This window comes from Coregonus lavaretus (genome assembly GCF_964263955.1).
Source record: "Coregonus lavaretus genome assembly, chromosome: 13".
Lineage (NCBI taxonomy): Eukaryota > Metazoa > Chordata > Actinopteri > Salmoniformes > Salmonidae > Coregonus > Coregonus lavaretus.
The window spans coordinates 2,526,290-2,539,467 of record NC_140000.1 but is presented as its reverse complement, the minus strand read 5'-3'; the positions used below and the strand labels follow the sequence as shown (position 1 = coordinate 2,539,467).

The 13,178-nt window shown below is 41.4% G+C and overlaps 2 protein-coding genes across 6 annotated transcripts in view; both read right to left on the bottom strand.

Moving 5' to 3' along the window:
- LOC311139722 (gasdermin-E-like) overlaps positions 1-12,262 on the bottom strand; it is a 40,240-nt gene extending 27,978 nt beyond the window's left edge. Inside the window, exons 1-5 of one of the 5 annotated variants that reach the window (XM_084174645.1) lie at positions 12,224-12,262; positions 11,783-12,060; positions 10,020-10,046; positions 9,396-9,648; positions 8,154-8,358 (exon numbers count right to left, since the gene is read on the bottom strand). In XM_084174645.1, coding sequence (XP_084030771.1) covers positions 8,154-8,358; positions 9,396-9,618 — 428 coding nt within the window. In that variant the 5' untranslated portion in view covers positions 9,619-9,648; positions 10,020-10,046; positions 11,783-12,060; positions 12,224-12,262. Of the gene's footprint in view, positions 1-8,153; positions 8,359-9,395; positions 9,649-9,966; positions 10,047-11,065; positions 11,712-11,782; positions 12,061-12,223 lie in introns of those variants that run through there. The other 4 variants (XM_084174646.1, XM_084174644.1, XM_084174643.1 and 1 more) reach the window with 4 other exon arrangements.
- On the bottom strand, positions 2,582-4,233 carry LOC311139219 (gasdermin-E-like; the record flags this gene model as incomplete). Its single annotated transcript, XM_084174124.1, has 4 exons — positions 2,582-2,824; positions 3,634-3,707; positions 3,816-3,932; positions 4,224-4,233. The coding sequence occupies 4 exons, from the start codon at positions 4,231-4,233 to the stop codon at positions 2,582-2,584; spliced, it is 444 nt and encodes a 147-aa protein (XP_084030250.1).
- Positions 12,263-13,178: the final 916 nt, after the last annotated feature.

Sequence of the window (13,178 nt, the reverse complement as noted above, 5' to 3'; positions counted from 1 at the left end):
TGCATCCCCCCCAGCGCACACACACACAGCCACACGAACCGGCCAGCGCCCAAAGTTTGTGAGAAAACTCACCGTTTCAGCATGCCTCTTGAGCAGGAGTCACTTCGTAGCCCATGAGTGGAACGCTGAGAAAAGATGCAAGACGCCCCAACCCTCGTCGCCATTAAATGTGGTAAACAAGACCGAGCCTTTGCTGGTAATGCTGTAGTGATAAGAAGATCCGCCGACACTGTACTCTGTTTTCAAAGGTTTATTATAACAAAGGTTCCAGCATCAGAATTTGACAGATTCTGCAGATATCTGTGAGACAGCACAGCCAATCAGTATTTTGCTGTTCCCCCCTCTCTGTTCAAGACATGGCATTTATATCATACATGGCCAGAGCATGGCGTGATTCTAACATCCAATCCCTGGCCATTACATATCCTCTTTTCCAGGAATTTAGTAATGCTTTCCAGATGTTTCCAGCACAGTAGAGTACACCATTTTGCCACATCAGCAAGATCTTAGGGCCAAGTTCCCTCTATCACACTTTAAGCAACGGTCAGCATTTCTAGACTGTTTAAGATACTACAACACTCAATAATGCAAACACAATCTTTGAAAGGTTCAATTTCCATGGGAAAAGAGTTGATCAGAACAGCGTAGCATTGCTTTTGACAAGACAGGAAATCATTTCAGTCAAAAATGTTGGTCATTCAAGACTATCCTAAGCATGCTGTATATTTTTCTCATCGCAACACTGCAAGACCTTCATTACCAGGTTCGCACTGCTTCTTCCTCTGGGTCCTTATGACTTGGAGATATGTTAAGAATGAGATACTAGTATGTCTGAAATGCATTAGCTAAGAGTTCATTACATAGTAGGAGGAGGAGTCTCTATCTTAACCCCTTCTTGGGAAACGTTCCTCTTCCACTCTTGCATTCCTGCTCTTCACTTGTGTTTTATTTCATGAGAAAATACTGTAACTTTACTAGAAGCAGGCAGAACTCAATGAGAAGCAGACTACATGCCAAATTACTGGGAAGTATATGCTGGTTTGATAAGTGTTGTCATCAGTTTACCAGAGAATAATGCTCCTGTTCATACGTGTAATAGCTCAGTAACTTATCCACATCATCTTTCAGTTTCTTCAGGCTACCGAAGCGCACAGCTTGTGCAATGAGGAATGTTCTCTTTAAGGCCCTGTTCACACTGAAGTTATAGAACTAATGCACAACGCATTTGGTAAAACTGTTATGATACAACAGAGTGTTTCTACACAAACAGTGTTGTGGAGACATTGCACAATGGTTGTGTGAAATATTTTGTGTAGATGAACTACAGTAGTAGCTTACTGTATCATGTGTCCAATGTGTGGTGAATCAGTTGTACAACCTGAGTGTGAACGGGGCCTAACTTTTACTACAGGGTCAAAAATTCACATCCACATACTTCACCACTGTACTGTAGGAGAGTCAAACACTAACAGATGGTTATCAGTTCCAAACTGCAATAACAGTTCAAGGGTACGTTTTAGTTTCAGTTTGAACAAATCACAGGAGCCTTGCAGTAATAACATACTGTAGTATTCTGATGACAAAATGTCTATGTTGATCAAACACTGTGAATCTCGGCAACATCACAGGAATGGACCATCATACTGACTCCACATGTTGAGCATTGGGGATGTTATCTTTGAGTATACAATCATTATTAAAAAGAAGAAAAATATCACACTGGTATTCTAGGCATCAATATTACCAGGGTACTGGAGTTCATCTTTGTTTTAATAAGTATAGTTTTTGCACCTGGTAGCACGGTAATGTGAGAAAGTTTACACTTTCAAATGACTGTACAGTACAATAACAGTCTTCACAGAAATATTTAGGATTTTTTTGGAGACGTGATTCTGGTGAACAGTAATTTTAACAGGATTCTGTTTCTGTTCTTGTCATGTGGGTCACTAGACAATGCTCTAAATGTAGGACCCCCCCCACCCTCCTCCCACCAGTTTGCCTTTATGATATATTATCTTATGATTAGAAGAATGGAGGCCGGGACATCTGATATTGTTTGTTAAACTTTACTGAAAGCATTACAAGGATACTGTAGTAACTAAATAATGATGCTAATTATGCTGTGAGAACAAGGAATCCGCTGACACTGTACTTTACATTTTACATTTACATTTACGTCATTTAGCAGACGCTCTTATCCAGAGCGACTTACAAATGTGATTATAAAGGTTTATTATATCAAAAGATTTCAGCGTCAATTTACAGACATCTGGAGAACAACCGACCCAATCTCTAATATGTTATTCTCCCCTCCTTTGTTTCAATCATGGTATTTATATCCTATGCCCTATGTAACATAATATGGGTGTTTTCCCATAAACCAATCCCAGGAGGCCACCTAACAGACTTCCTCTAACACACCATTTGCAAACATCAACAAAGTCATAAACTGTTTAGACACTACAATAAATACATACATTGTTGTTCACTAGTTCTTTAGCTCAACTAGTGCAAGAGTAACACATGGAATGGAATCGTGAGTATATCAGTTCAAACATGATTTTCTAGCTCACTCACTCACTCACTCTCTCTCAGCTTGCACTAAAAAGGCCAGGCCTTTCACAGTGATACTCATGACAAGAGGAAGGTATCCAGGCTGGTCCTTCATCTCTGTCCTCAGTGTGTCCTCCTCTCTCTTCAGTGTAACTTTAGAGTGACCAAAGAGACTCTCTGTCCTCCCAAACACCTCCTCCTCAGTCAGAACAGCCAGACCTGCATCTCTCAGAGAGAGGGTCTCCCCACTCCCTGCTGCCACATGCTGCACCTGGAGGACAAGCAGCACAGGAATAACATTTATATGCTTTATTTTCTGGGTCATTCTTGAATTAAGATGGCATTTGCATCCCTCGACTATGCAACTATGAAAACCCTTTAAAATGACAAATAGTTAGACATTATAGATGTTTTAGTTGATATTGAACTGTTTATCAATGTGAAAACATAATGCAAGTCATTTATACAGCAAAACCTTATTTCTATGCATTGTTTAAAGTACTTAGTGAAAGCAAATTGGCTTGTCCCAGTAGTGATGAGTAGAGTTGTAGTGACATGTTTTGGGGATTTAGAGATGTCTATTATTTGAATGCTATAAAATAAACGTATTTAATATCATTAGTGTTACCGCCTTGTAAATCACTCATTACAAAGATATACAAGGACCTTGAGCATTCCTTCCAGTGGCAAACTGTTATTAGGGTAGGGGTCTATATTAAATACAATTATTTGCTAATCACACCCTTTTAGTACGTCATAAATATAATGATTCTCATTTCTGGGAGTGGTAATTATTCATGATGGTGCATTCTATGGTTAGTGTAGTGTAGTAATGTATCGATTCATATTCACTTTTTTCATTGAGTTTGCCCCACCAATATTTTTGTTAAAAATCGCCACTGGTTACTATCATCGGTGTTAATACTGCTACTGGTGGCACAATGTTATCATAATGATAGAAATATTAGTTTATTTAGAATGGGAAGATATACCCAAATACAATTACATAAAAAAAAATGTAGAAAAATGAAGTCCAGTCCATACAGGATTGGAGGCTCAATCAAGCAGGTGTAAACTCACCAGGATCTGCAGGGCCTGTAAGACTGGAGGACTGCAACAGGATCCCAACACAGAGAGACCCTCATCTGTCATTCCTGTAGAAATAAATATGCACACATATAAAACCACAGTAGTGAATCTAGTTTCCCAGTAACTGATCAAATAATAACACAGAATCCTGTGGAAACTGCTCTCTATCTCACCGTCCATGGCACTGACAATGAGGTGGATGGCAGTGAGAAGTGAGGATCTGATCTCATCCTCCCCAACACATTGGTCTACAAGATCCAGTATGGCCTGGACTGTCTCCCTCTCAGACTCTTCCAGATCACCCAGGTCAGGAGACTCACCATCACACGTCTGATCCAGCTGTGACCAGAGAGAGAGAGATAGAGGGAGTATATTTAAGACAGAGTATGTTACAGATATTCTGGTTGAAATAGTAACCCCCTAGAGTCAATTGACACACCGGTGCGTCAATCTAAGTTGCATAACAAAAACATTCTATCAAAATCCTTCAGATTAAGCTAGAGATTTCTGCAGCATCTGCCAGTGTCGCTCTTCCGCATCTGCGGTGAAAGGTGGCAGAGCTAGAGCGGTGTTTGTCAGACCATGAGACATCACGAAAATCGGTCGTCTCACAAAAACATCTGTAGCTTCCAAACTGTTGGACCTACAAACTACTCTATGGAAAGGGGAGACGCCCACGAACACGATGGTGATCTCTATTTTGCCCTATGGCCAGCACAAGTGTCAGGAGACTAGTCTGAAGTCGGTTATGTCGATCTGTCAACTTCTGTTTGGTAGAGTCTGAACCGTTTGGGCTACAAACTAATGCGACCCCACTGTGTAAATGGGAGATTCTCACGAGCACGATGGTGTTCTCCGTTTTGGCTATGTCCCCCACAAGTGTCACGGGACTCGTCTGAATGTAATGGTACTGGATTAAAAAAAACTAATGCAAGTACGAAGGTACTTTTGTGCCTACCCCAAAAAAGGGGTTAAATGTGTAAAAAAATAATTATATATATATATATATATATATATATATATATATACACATATACACATACAGTGGGGAAAAAAGTATTTAGTCAGCCACCAATTGTGCAAGTTCTCCCACTTAATAAGATGAGAGAGGCCTGTAATTTTCATCATAGGTACACGTCAACTATGACAGACAAAATGAGGGAAAAAAAATCCAGAAAATCACATTGTAGGATTTTTAATGAATTTATTTGCAAATTATGGTGGAAAATAAGTATTTGGTCAATAACAAAAGTTTCTCAATACTTTGTTATATACCCTTTGTTGGCAATGACACAGGTCAAACGTTTTCTGTAAGTCTTCACAAGGTTTTCACACACTGTTGCTGGTATTTTGGCCCATTCCTCCATGCAGATCTCCTCTAGAGCAGTGATGTTTTGGGGCTGTAGCTGGGCAACACGGACTTTCAACTCCCTCCAAAGATTTTTTATGGGGTTGAGATCTGGAGACTGGCTAGGCCACCCCAGGACCTTGAAATGCTTCTTACGAAGCCACTCCTTCGTTGCCCGGGCGGTGTGTTTGGGATCATTGTCATGCTGAAAGACCCAGCCACGTTTCATCTTCAATGCCCTTGCTGATGGAAGGAGGTTTTCACTCAAAATCTCACGATACATGGCCCCATTCATTCTTTCCTTTACGCGGATCAGTCGTCTTGGTCCCTTTGCAGAAAAACAGCCCAAAGCATGATGTTTCCACCCCCATGCTTCACAGTAGGTATGGTGTTCTTTGGATGCAACTCAGCATTCTTTGTCCTCCAAACACGACGAGTTGAGTTTTTACCAAAAAGTTATATTTTGGTTTCATCTGACCATATGACATTCTCCCAATCCTCTTCTGGATCATCCAAATGCACTCTAGCAAACTTCAGACGGGCCTGGACATGTACTGGCTTAAGCAGGGGGACACGTCTGGCACTGCAGGATTTCAGTCCCTGGCGGCGTAGTGTGTTACTGATGGTAGGCTTTGTTACTTTGGTCCCAGCTCTCTGCAGGTCATTCACTAGGTCCCTCCGTGTGGTTCTGGGATTTTTGCTCACCGTTCTTGTGATCATTTTGACCCCACAGGGTGAGATCTTGCGTGGAGCCCCAGATCGAGGGAGATTATCAGTGGTTTTGTATGTCTTCCATTTCCTAATAATTGCTCCCACAGTTGATTTCTTCAAACCAAGCTGCTTACCTATTGCAGATTCAGTCTTCCCAGCCTGGTGCAGGTCTACAATTTTGTTTCTGGTGTCCTTTGACAGCTCTTTGGTCTTGGCCATAGTGGAGTTTGGAGTGTGACTGTTTGAGGTTGTGGACAGGTGTCTTTTATACTGATAACAAGTTCAAACAGGTGCCATTAATACAGGTAACGAGTGGAGGACAGAGGAGCCTCTTAAAGAAGAAGTTACAGGTCTGTGAGAGCCAGAAATCTTGCTTGTTTGTAGGTGACCAAATACTTATTTTCCACCATAATTTGCAAATAAATTCATTAAAAATCCTACAATGTGATTTTCTGGATATTTTTTTCTCAATTTGTCTGTCATAGTTGACGTGTACATATGATGAAAATTACAGGCCTCTCTCATCTTTTTAAGTGGGAGAACTTGCACAATTGGTGGCTGACTAAATACTGTTTTTCCCCACTGTACATACATACATACACACACACACACACACACACACACACACACACACACACACACACAGTGGGGAAAAAAAGTATTTAGTCAGCCACCAATTGTGCAAGTTCTCCCACTTAAAAAGATGAGAGAGGCCTCTAATTTTCATCATAGGTACACGTCAACTATGACAGACAAATTGAGAAGAAAAAAAAATCCACAAAATCACATTGTAGGATTTTTAATGAATTTATTTGCAAATTATGGTGGAAAAGAAGTATTTGGTCAATAACAAAAGTTTCTCAATACTTTGTTATATACCCTTTGTTTGCAATGACACAGGTCAAACGTTTTCTGTAAGTCTTCACAAGGTTTTCACACACTGTTGCTGGTATTTTGGCCCATTCCTCCATGCAGATCTCCTCTAGAGCAGTGATGTTTTGGGGCTGTCGCTGGGCAACACAGACTTTCAACTCCCTTCAAAGATTTTCTATGGGGTTGAGATCTGGAGACTGGCTAGGCCACTCCAGGACCTTGAAATGCTTCTTACGAAGCCACTCCTTCGTTGCCCGGGCGGTGTGTTTGGGATCATTGTCATGCTGAAAGACCCAGCCACGTTTCATCTTCAATGCCCTTGCTGATGGAAGGAGGTTTTCACTCAAAATATCACGATACATGGCCCCATTCATTCTTTCCTTTACACGGATCAGTCGTCCTGGTCCCTTTGCAGAAAAACAGCCCCAAAGCATGATGTTTCCACCCCCATGCTTCACAGTAGGTATGATGTTCTTTAGATGCAACTCAGCATTCTTTGTCCACCAAACACGACGAGTTGAGTTTTTACCAAAAAGTTCTATTTTGGTTTCATCTGACCATGTGACATTCTCCCAATCCTCTTCTGGATCATCCAAATGCACTCTAGCAAACTTCAGACAGGCCTGGACATGTACTGGCTTAAGCAGGGGGACACATCTGGCACTGCAGGATTTGAGTCCCTGGCGGCGTAGTGTGTGACTGATGGTAGGCTTTGTTACTTTGGTCCCAGCTCTCTGCAGGTCATTCACTAGGTCCCCCCGTGTGGTTCTGGGATTTTTGCTCACCGTTCTTGTGATCATTTTGACCCCACGGGGTGAGATCTTGCGTGGAGCCCCAGATCGAGAGAGATTATCAGTGGTCTTGTATGTCTTCCATTTCCTAATAATTGCTCCCACAGTTGATTTCTTCAAACCAAGCTGCTTACCTATTGCAGATTCAGTCTTCCCAGCCTGGTGCAGGTCTACAATTTTGTTTCTGGTGTCCTTTGACAGCTCTTTGGTCTTGGCCATAGTGGAGTTTGGAGTGTGACTGTTTGAGGTTGTGGACAGGTGTCTTTTATATTGATAACAAGTTCAAACAGGTGCCATTAATACAGGTAACGAGTGGAGGACAGAGGAGCCTCTTAAATAAGAAGTTACAGGTCTTTGAGAGCCAGAAATCTTGCTTGTTTGTAGGTGACCAAATACTTATTTTCCACCATAATTTGCAAATAAATTCATTAAAAATCCTACAATGTGATTTTCTGGATTTTTTTTCTCAATTTGTCTGTCATAGTTGACGTGTACCTATGATGAAAATTACAGGCCTCCCTCATCTTTTTAAGTGGGAAAACTTGCACAATTGGTGGCTGACTAAATACTTTTTTCCCCAACTGTATAACATTTTTGAAATGCGTTTTTCTGGATTTTTTTGTTGTTATTCTGTCTCTCACTGTTCAAATAAACCTACCATTAAAATTATAGACTGATCATGTCTTTGTCAGTCGGCAAACGTACAAAATCATCAGGGGATCAAATACTTTTTTCCCCTCACTGTATTATGACTGAATTGAACATATGTCCAGTATAGGGTAACTCACCTGTCTTTTGAGTAGTTATATAACTCCTTCACATCAACCTTCTCTTTGTTCAGGCTGCCAAGGGACAGCTTCTGTTTGGTGAACCATTTTCCTCCCACGGTAAATTTGAAATCAGCCACCTTTGCCTGTACGTTTCCATCTGCGTTCATTTCTTTCTTGTCACCAAATGTCCCACTGTAGTCCACAAAGTCACACTCCTTGACAGCTGAAGGCACGTTCAACATTAGAATGGAATCCTCTATGCTATTATACCACATCATATACACAATACACTCCGTTTACAAAAGTATGTGGACACCCCTTGAAATTTGTGGATTTGGCTATTTCAGCCACACCCGTTGCTGACAGGTGTATAAAACCGAGCATACAGCCATGCAATCTTCATAGACAAATATTGACATAGAATGGCTCGTACTGAAGAGCTCAGTGACTTTCAACGTGGCATTCCAACAAGTCAGTTGGCAAAATTTCAGCAAATTTTCATGGCCGAGCAGCCGCACACAAGCCGTAGATCACCATGTGCAATGCCAAGCGTAAAGCTCGCCGCCATTGGACTATGGAGCAATGGAAACACGTTCTCTGGAGTGATGAATCACGCTTCACCATCTGGCAGTCCGAAGGACGAATCTGGGTCTGGTGGATGCCAGGAGAACACTACCTGCCTCAATGCAGAGTGCCTATAAAGTCTGGTGGAGGTGGAATAATGGTCTGGGGCTGTTTTTCATGGTTCAGGCTAGACCCCTTAGTTCCACAAAGCGAGGTCCATACAGAAATGGTTTGTTGAGATATGTGTTAGAACTTGACTGGCCTGCACAGAGCCCTGACCTCAACCCTATCGAACACCTTTGGGATGAATTGGAACGCTGACTACGAGCCAGGCCTAATCGCCCATCATCAGTGCCCGACCTCACTAATGCTCTTGTGGCTGAATGGAAGTCCCTGCAGCAATGTTCCAACATCTAGTGGTAAAACTTCCCAGAAGAGTGGAGGCTGGTATAGCAGCAAAGGGGGGGTCCAACTCCATATTAATACCCAAGATTTTGGAATGAGACGTTCGACGAGCAGGATGTCCACGTACTTTTGGCCATGTAGTGTATCTATAACAGCCACATCCACAACATGATCATTTTCATAATTTATTCAGAAAGACAAGAGTAGGATAAATAATGAAAATCAATGTTCAGATATTTTAGAACAACAACCCATAGTTATTCTTCACTAATGTGCTGCTCTGGTGCTTACTTGGGCTTAAAGGTGAGTCTCCAGGCTCTCTTGGCTTCAGGACATCACTGAGGGTAAAGCCAGGGGACTGGTATTTGGGTTCCTGCCAGAAGCATCTGGGCCTGGTCTTGACAATGAGTGATCGGAGATTCAGCTTGTCTGTGTCGTTCAGACTGGACACAGGGATCAGGCGTCCATTATGATCTGTGTCCTTCACGAAGGCTTTTGTGGCTTTGGAAAACATCTGAGAGATGGTGGTGGATCGTGTTTCTGGCTGCAGCAGATGACAAAGACACAAATGAAAAATGCTTTTAATAAACAAAACTAGGATGAACACATGAACACTCATTCAATACAACAGCTTCTGAGGAGCATTCTAAATACATTTCACACACATTTCACACACGTGAAAGATGGCAAGACACTCAATAATGCAAACACAATCCAGTGAAAAAGAGTATCAGAACAGAGTAGCATTGCTTTTGACAAGACAGGAAACAGGATATAAAGACAAACAGGATATAATTTCTGTCAAAAACATTGGTTGTGTATCATTCAAGGCTATCAGTAGCATGCTGTATATTTTTCTTACTTAATCTTTATATATTGCAAAAATCAGCAAGAGCTTCAATACTAGGTTCTCACCGCTTCTTCCCCTGGGTCCTTACGACACTGACAGATTGTAAAGATACAATATGTTATTAAGAATGACATACTAGAATGTTTCAAATGCAGGGTGCAGGGAATTGGTCATACATTTTGATGTCCTTGGTACATGCCAAATTACCGGGAATTATAATCTGGTTTGTACGTAAACTATGTAAAGAGCCCTGTACAAATTTAAAGGAGAATGCCACCACTTTTATACCTCATATTCATAATAAAATGTTCCTAACAGATCATTTGCTGATTATCTGACTCCTAAATGAGGATTTCAGGTCAGGATCTTTTCAAATTAGAAATATGTTTAAGACAACAGAGATCAACAGAAAGCCAACAACCTAACATTCACTACTAATTCAAGTTTTCTGTAAAGCCAAATACTCTTACACCAAGGGTATGAAATAAACAATCAAATGAAACTAAAATAACACCTCTTACCCTGGACTTTGAGAGTTGAAAATAGTTTGATCTTGATCCAAATAAGCAATGAACAGATACTGTACTATTAGATAAGATGCGAGGTAACGTGTTTTAATTTGGCATATCTACCAAATGTGGTTGAAAATGTCAGTCCAACTTCTGTTACTAACGAATTCAGAAAGTTGACCCCCATGCTTTGTGCTTACCACAGACGTGTAGCCTACCACTTTAGACAGCCTACATCTGTGGTTATGCATGTGCGACTACACCCATACACAGAAATCTAGGAGAACCCTTTTTGGTTTCAGGTAGAACCATTTTGGGTTCCATGTAGAACCTTCTGTGGAAAGGGTTCTACATGGAACCCAAAACAGTTCTACTGGGAACCAAAAGGGTTCTAACTGGAACCAACAATGGTTCTTCAAAGGGTTCTCCTATGAGGACTTTTAGGTTCTAGATAGCACCTTTTTCTGTGCATGGCTGTGCTTCCGACATTCTATTATCAATGATGTCACAGCTGTCCGACGCATATATGTATCCAAAGCATAACCTCAAAGAGCAGTAATTCATTATAGTATTTAATAACCTGCAATAGCTTCAATAGTTACCAGGTTTTCACAGTTTCTTCCTCCAGGTCCTAGAGATTCTGACAATTATTGACTTCAATCGCTGTGTAACATCATGGGTAACTCTGGGTGTCGCCTTTCAGTTGAAAACAATTTAATTTCCACTCTTTTAGTACTTTAAACCAGCACAGCAGGTTTCACCGATCATAATGTGTGTGTTTATAAAGATGTTACTTTCCTTTTTAAACATCCTCTCCCCCATATATAAGAGGGTAGCTTTGTTATCTTTTGAGTCGCTAAATAACCCTTTCACTTCCTCTTCCTCTTTCTTCCGTCTGCCAAAGGACGACTCGAGTGTGGAGGCATGTTGAGTCCCAGAATTAAAGTTTAAATCCACTGCATCTGTCGCCAATTGTGTCCCCACATCTACGCTGGCTTCTCTGCTGTCACAAAATGTCCCACTGTAGTCCACAATGTCAGTCTCTTTGACAAGTGAGGGAAAGTTCAACATTAGCATGGACTCTATTATGCCACAAAACACATATCTGTAACAGCCACGTCCATGACATGATCATGTTCATAATCGATTCATACATAGAGTAGCATGAATAATAAAATCAAAGATCTTTCACAACAACTTTCACACAACAGCCTACTGCGGTGAAGAGAACATACAGGTTGTATAAATCAGCAAGTTTAAATACATGTGTGTAGCCTAGAACATTTCTGTGTTAAATGATGGGCTGCTCTGGTGTTTACCTGGGGTTAAGGGTGTGTCTCCGGTGAGCACATTACTGAGTGTAGTCAGTCGGCACGCATTTGTTTTGTTTTTTTCCAGAAAAAGAATGTCCGTGGCAGGCGTTTGGAACCAGTGAGAGAGGGGTCAGTTTGCCTGAGTTGTTCAGAGAGGGCACAGGTATCAGGTTGCCATCAAGATCCATGTTCTTCACTAAGTGATGTGTCACTGAGGCAAACGTAGGCAAGTCCACAGGAGACAAGGAGACAGATGAGGAGATGGTCGAGAATGGTGTCTCAGGCTACAACAGATAAACAGAAAAGACAGACAAAATAAAAAATGAGTCTAAACAAGCCTTCTCAATATAGCATTGAACCTAGTGTAAACTACATTTTACAAAAAGCTATCCAAAGCATGCATTTCATATCTCTGTTGAAGCAATCTGCAAGAGCATCAATACAGACCAGCTTCTCACCGTTTCTTCCTCCAGGTCCTTGGGACTCAGTCAGTGGTCAATCTCTGAGGGGGATGTGTCAGTCGCAAGCCTTTTGGAGGAGTGTCTTTGCCACACCCACTTCTCACAATTACACAGGAGCTGCATTCCAAATGCCTCCACAGTTTGTTTGCACATTTTTGCAAATATATTGAAAATGAAATACAGAAATATCTCATTTACATAAGTATTCACACTCCTGAGTCAATACTTTGTAGAATCACCTTTGGCAGCAATTACAGCTTTGAGTTGTCTTGGGTATGTCTGTATCAGCTTTTCACATCTGAATTTGGGGATTTTCTACCCATTCTTCCTTGCAGATTTTCTCAAGCTCTGTTAAATTAGATGGGGAGTGGTGGTGAACAGCAATCTTCCCGTCTTTCCACAGATTTTCAACGGTATTCAAGTCTGGGCTTTGGCTGGGCCACTCAAGGACTTTCACATTCTTGCTTTGAAGCCATTCCAGCGTTGCTTTGGCTGTATGCTTGGGATCATTGTCCTGTTGGAACGTAAATCTTCACCCCAGTCTAAGGTCGTTTGCACTATGAAGCAGGTTCTCATCAAGGATTTGCCTGTATTTGGCTCCATTCATTGTTCCCTCTATCCTTACCAGTCTCCTAATTCCTGCCGCTGAGAAGCATCCCCATAGCATGATGCTGCCACCACTATGCTTCACGGTAGGGATGGTGTTAGACGTGTGATGAGCTGTGCCTGGTTTGGTTCAGGCATAGCTCTTTGCATTCAGGGCAAAGAGATACATTTTTGTCTCATCAGATCACTGAATCTTTTGCCTTATGCTCTCAGTCTTTCACGTGCCTTTTTGCAAACTCCAGACGTGCTGTCATGTGCCTTTTTCTCAGGAATGACTTACTTACATATAGACAGGTGTGTTTCTTTCTAAATCATGTCCAAACAATTGAATTGGC